This window comes from Zingiber officinale, chromosome 8B, assembly GCF_018446385.1.
Source record: "Zingiber officinale cultivar Zhangliang chromosome 8B, Zo_v1.1, whole genome shotgun sequence".
NCBI classification, from domain to species: domain Eukaryota; kingdom Viridiplantae; phylum Streptophyta; class Magnoliopsida; order Zingiberales; family Zingiberaceae; genus Zingiber; species Zingiber officinale.
The window spans coordinates 49,989,864-49,995,540 of record NC_056001.1 but is presented as its reverse complement, the minus strand read 5'-3'; the positions used below and the strand labels follow the sequence as shown (position 1 = coordinate 49,995,540).

General features: G+C 43.0%; 1 protein-coding gene across 1 annotated transcript; it reads left to right on the top strand.

Annotated features, from left to right (window-relative positions):
- Positions 1-377: 377 nt before the first annotated feature.
- LOC122016253 (ethylene-responsive transcription factor ERF114-like) lies at positions 378-2,747 on the top strand. Its single transcript, XM_042573488.1, has 2 exons — positions 378-902; positions 1,928-2,747. The coding sequence occupies exons 1-2, from the start codon at positions 524-526 to the stop codon at positions 2,566-2,568; spliced, it is 1,020 nt and encodes a 339-aa protein (XP_042429422.1). The 5' UTR covers positions 378-523; the 3' UTR covers positions 2,569-2,747.
- The last annotated feature ends 2,930 nt before the right edge of the window (positions 2,748-5,677 follow it).

Sequence of the window (5,677 nt, the reverse complement as noted above, 5' to 3'; positions counted from 1 at the left end):
AGAAGAAAGAAGAAGCAGCAGATTAACGTTAAAACTGAAATGGGCCCCATTACCGTTCCCATTCCAATTTTGTCGGCAACACAAAGTCCAATCCAAATTTTCCTCCTCCTCTGCTTCCCGTCAAACTTGAGTTTGAACGGGATCTTCCACTCGTTCACACTTCACCCTTTTTGCCAAAGTTTATTCTTCTTTAATTAAATTTATATTTATATTTATATTTAATTAAGAGTAATTAGGAGGCAGGCATCGATTCGTGCATAGCAGGTGTGTATGGAGACGGGTGCAACAAATGGCGGCGGCACGTTTCTTAATCATCCGGTTTATTTTTTGTAGATTCGTCCCCCTTTTTCTGGTATTAAAATCCACCGCCGTCCGCCAGAGGAGGAGCTAGGAGGAGGAAGGGCTCAATTTCTAATTTTAATTAATTAATTAATTAATTAATTCTTCCCTATGCACGCGCATCAAAGTGGCGAACCCACACCAGTCGTCGTCGGCGGAGGGCGATGAGGAGGCGGAGGCGGCGATGAGGTTCGCGCCGGCAATGTCGCCCGAGGACGAACTGCTCTCGGCCTACCGCCGCGGCTGGGAGCTGTCGGCCATGGTGTCGGCTCTGACGCACGTCGTGTCCGGAGAACAGACCGGCAGGCGACAGCCGCCGCCAGTCGTAGTCGATGCCCTGTCGGTGGCCTCCTCTCCGTCGCCGTCCTCGTCGTCGTCGTCCCACGTCACGTCCGTGTACTCTCCGCCGTCGTCTTTCGGCGGTAGCCGTCGAGGCGGCGGAGCGAGTGCGGCGGCGCCTGAATTGGCATTGAGGTACTACCACCGAAGCTCGGCCGCCGATCAGCCGAGAAGCTATCGGGGAGAGGCATCGCAACTTGCTGCTGCTGCTGCTGCTGTTTCAGGTGATGGATCGATTAATTCCATTTTCTTCTTCACATAAAATCATAATATTTCATGCTCTCTGTTTCGATCCAACATCGTGTTCAAATTCAATTTTCTTAATGACGTGTATTTGATAAATTTTTTTCTATCGTAATTATAATTTCTAAGTGATAAATCACAATGTGTCATGTAGTATTATTTTGATTTGAGGCTTCAATTAGTTTGAATACATTATAACATCATGCATTATTATCCTATTTACAATGAACTCGACAAAAAATACCCTCCAACTTAGTGACATGTTTATTTTATAATTTACCTTTTTACATACAGATTTCTAACACTATCTTTTACCGAAATGTATTTAATTATTAGAATTACAAAAACAGAGGTTTCATTTCTTTTAAAACAATTAAAAGAGTCTCTCTTTATCACTCACATATAGTAGTTATTACAATCTCTATAAGTTATATTACAATAATAATAACAACAGTTAAATCTTATTGATAAGTGTATATCCTTTATGTCATTGAATTTTATTTTTTACTATATTAATATTTATATTTAAATAGTTTTTATTTTATTATATTATTATCAATAAAAGATTTTTTTTCTTCTCTTCTTTATCTATTTTATCTATTTTAAATACATGTCTATATTATTTTAAACATGTCTATAAATATAATTTCAATTTTCTTTCTAATCTTCATCCTTTCTTTATTGATGTGTTCAAATTATAATTCAATATTCAACTTTATATGTATGTAACATATCAATTTAATTATAATTCTATAAAATTTTCTTTAAAATCCCAAAACCTCATCTATTTCATCCTAACAGGCACATTGTATATTTTTTTAATCAAATTTAACCATTTTTAAAATTTTTTTTACCTTTTAACCCTTTAACACATAAAAATAACATTATATTTAATATCATATAAATAAAAATATTACAAATTCTCTGTTTTTTTTGTATAAATAAAATAGTCATCTTCGTATGGCGGTGGCTTAATTGTTGTCGGTTCTCTGTCCTTGTGGAACAGAGCAGAGCCCACGAGGAGGCCTTCACCGGATTCTGATTCCACATCCAGCTCCGGCGACCATGAACGCGCCAGAGGCCTCCCCTGCTTCGTCTGAAGGTGAAAGGCCGACCGAGCGCCGGAAGTACCGCGGCGTCCGCCAACGGCCTTGGGGGAAATGGGCGGCGGAGATCCGCGACCCCGTCAAGGCGTCCCGCGTGTGGCTCGGCACCTTCGAGACGGCGGAGGATGCGGCGCGAGCCTACGACGAGGCCGCGCTCCGTTTTCGCGGTAGCAGGGCCAAGCTTAACTTCCCCGAGAACGTCGTCCAGCTCCCGGCGGCCGACTCGGGCGCCCGCGCCCCGACGCATGACCCGGCGACCGCGAGGGACTACTTGGCCTACTCCCGGCTGCTGGAGGGGTCTCCGTCGGATGCTCGTCGGGATCATCAAGCTGTTTTCGGTAATTACGGCACGGTGGCGAGCGAGAGCGGCGGCTCGATGCAGTCGCACTCGTTCCCAGCTTCCTCTGTTTCGTCTTCATCTTTTTCTCCGTTCCACGCTTCCGATCAGGCGATGAACTGGGGCGGAGAGATGGCAGAGTTGCCGGAGAGTTCTTGGATGGATTCCAGCCAGTTTCCACCTCCATCTTCTTCTTCTGGATAGCAATTGAATTCAGTGTTCTCAGCCACCACACGCTTTCTCCTCTTCTCTCCCCTGTTTCTTATTTCGTGTTCTTGAATAATCATGTGAGATCTTCTATTATTTTCCTTGTTCTTTTTTCGTTCTTAATATTGCTTCATCGCACCTCAAAGTAATTTTTTTTTTTTTAAAAAAATAGGATTTAGGGTTTAAGGTGTTTTATCACACCTCAAATTAAATCAGACTTGAAAAAAAACATAATGTGGGTATCTTTTTCTCTAATAATCGTCATCTTAGCAGGACGGTTTCACACGGGATGAATCATGGGGAGCGGCCTTCTTAGACCGATTCATGCATTTTTTTTTGATGATATCGCAAAAGTGTAGGAGAATAAAAAGATAACACAAGTTATATTTAATTATCACCCCTGTGGTAAAAAAGTAAATCCGTTATACGCGGTGATTGTAAAAAAGTAAATATGTTATCTTAACAATTTTCGTTGTACATATCCTATAAATATAAAAAAGATAAATATAGATACATAGACACGTTAGACATATAATGGAATAAATTTCAAGTCGTTAATTTATGAAAATGAATTGACCCCTGACTATTGTTGGGACATTGATGTCCGCTAGAGAGAGGTGAATAACGTCTCACCCAAATCGATCGCTTCCTATAATGTTAGTGTACAGTGGAAATACAAAAACAAATCTAACAAATAGAATGCTAAACCTAAAGGTAATAACTAATATAATCAAACCTCTAACACATTTATATAACGTGGTTCGGATATCACTTACTCCTACTCCACGGTTGTCTGTAAGGTGAATGATCCCGATCCATCGGTGGATGACTTTCCGGAAAACCTCCGGCTAGTTCAAGCTTATTGTCGGTGGAGAAACCTCGCCACAAACACTTTAATACAAGCACATCGATCACACGAGGGTTTGGGAGACTCTAATAGGCTTTAACCAAGTCTATTTCGTCAACCTTAACCAAGCTTCCAATACTTGGTTATATAGACCACGAGTTGGAAAACCCCGTCTACCAATCGACTGCCAAAACCATCAATCGACCGCCCTCTGTGGAAATTCGATCGTTACAACCCAATGACTCGATACCAGTCGATTGATACTTTCATCAGTCGACTGCTCCACACTAACCGAATGAACAAAAACATCTGTTCGCTCCCGGTCGACCACACCAGTTGAGTGATGAAAAAATCAGTCGACTGCTATAGTAATGCTATAGTACTGCTACAGTAACGCTACAGTATGTTGGTGCAATATTCCCTAGGTCAAGGTTGACCTGGTTGACTAAGCTTGAGTTGGCTCAAGCTTGAGTCTTGATGTTTGGGTTTCGATGTTTGACAATACATGGAGACTGACAGGTCGTGGAGATTGCAGGTGCAATCGTCCGTGTGGAAAGTCCTGGTGAGTGAAGCCAGGCAGATGAAAATCCTAGTGAGTGAAGCTAGGTGAAAGTCCCGGTGAGTGAAGCCGGGCAGTTGAGAAGTCCTAGTGAGTGAAGCTTGGTGAAAGTCCCGATGAGTAAAGCCGGGCAGTTGGGAAAGTCCTGGTGAGTGAAGCTAGACAGGTAGAAGTCCTGGTGAGTGAAGCCAGGCAAGTGAAAGTCCTAGTGAGTGAAACCAGACAGGGGAAAGTCTCGGTGAGTGAAGCCGAGCAATGGAAAGACTTGGTGAGTGAAGCCAGGCACGAGGAAATCCAGATGGGTCAAGGGTGACCGGACATCTGGTAGAAGGAAGTCCAAGTGGGTCATGGAGGACCGGACACTTGGCACGAGATGATAAGTCCAAGTGGGTCAAGGTTGACCGAACACTTGGCACAAAGAGAAAATCTAGATGGGTCAAAAGTTGACCGAACTCTTAGCGGTCGTAAGTCCAATAGGGAGTTGGCATGAAACTAGGAAGTTCGGACGTAGTGAGTTTCCGAAGGCCATAACTTTTGACTCGGATATCGGAATGAGGTGATCTTGGATGCGAAACGAAGCTAATTTCAAGCTTTATCCAGTTTTCTGCTTTCCAATCGATTGGCCAATCGATTGGGGGGTTCAATCGATTAGTCAATCGATTGGGTGACGCGAATTCGTGCAGAAATGGGCTGAATCGATTGGGTAATTGATTGAAACTTCCCGAATTGATCGGTCAATCGATTGGGAGAGTTTTTGAGTGAACAGTAAGATTCTGAATCGATCAGTTGATTGATTGAAACCTCCAATCGATCGGGCGATCGATTAGAGCGCTGGAAATCGCTCGAGAAGCCTTGAATCGATCGGGCAATCGATTCAGGGCGATTCCAGAGAGCACAGAGGCGCTCTGGATTGATCGGCTGATCGATCCATAGCCTCCCCAATCGATTGGGAGCAATCCAATCGATTGGGATTCGACCGTTGGCGCAATTATAGATGTTGGCTAGCGTTTTCTTCGATAGAGCTTCCATCTCTTCTCTACGGCAATCACAGCAAAGCTCCACATCGATCCTTTCTTCCTCACCGCCAGTTCTTGAAAGTTCTTGGAGGCACATCCAAGTCAAGAGGCGAGTTACAACAAGAAAAAGAAGAAGCTAGGGTTTCATTGTAATCTTGTAAGATTTACTTGTATTTTGCTTCTTTCTTTCTTATTGTTGTATTGTGAGCTTGTAAGGCTTCGTAGTTACCATAAATGAGTGTTTTCATAGTGGAGGGTGCGTGAGTGTGTGGATCCTTGGATTAGACACCTCTTCTTGAGGTGGATACCAAGTAAATCCTTAGTATTAGCGTTGTATTTTTTGTTTCTTGTATTATCCGCTGCACATCATCATCAAGGAGCAAGCAACGACAAGCACGAAGAGCGCGACGAGCTATTCACCCCCCCTCTAGCTACATTTCGATCCTAACACAGTAAACCTCTAATTCTAGGATTTAACTCCCGAGTACATTCACTTAGTACTCGTCCTCGCCCGACCAACCTAGTGTTAGGACTTTCGAGCCGCAAAAACTACTTTTTGCATTGCGAAAACCCCGAAGTCCCATGCCATCGGATTCGTGTGAAGATTAAAAACATAATTTCATGTACAAGTTTCTCTAATCCTAGATCTACTCTAGATCTACTTGAAAGAGAGGTATATCTTTG

Bases quoted from the DNA above. Each gene is read 5' to 3' on its own strand.
- LOC122016253 (XM_042573488.1), top strand. From the start codon at position 524: ATGAGGTTCGCGCCGGCAATGTCGCCCGAGGACGAACTGCTCTCGGCC. The intron at 903-1,927 runs GTGATGGATCGA...CTTGTGGAACAG, and splicing joins TGCTGCTGCTGCTGTTTCAG to AGCAGAGCCCACGAGGAGGC.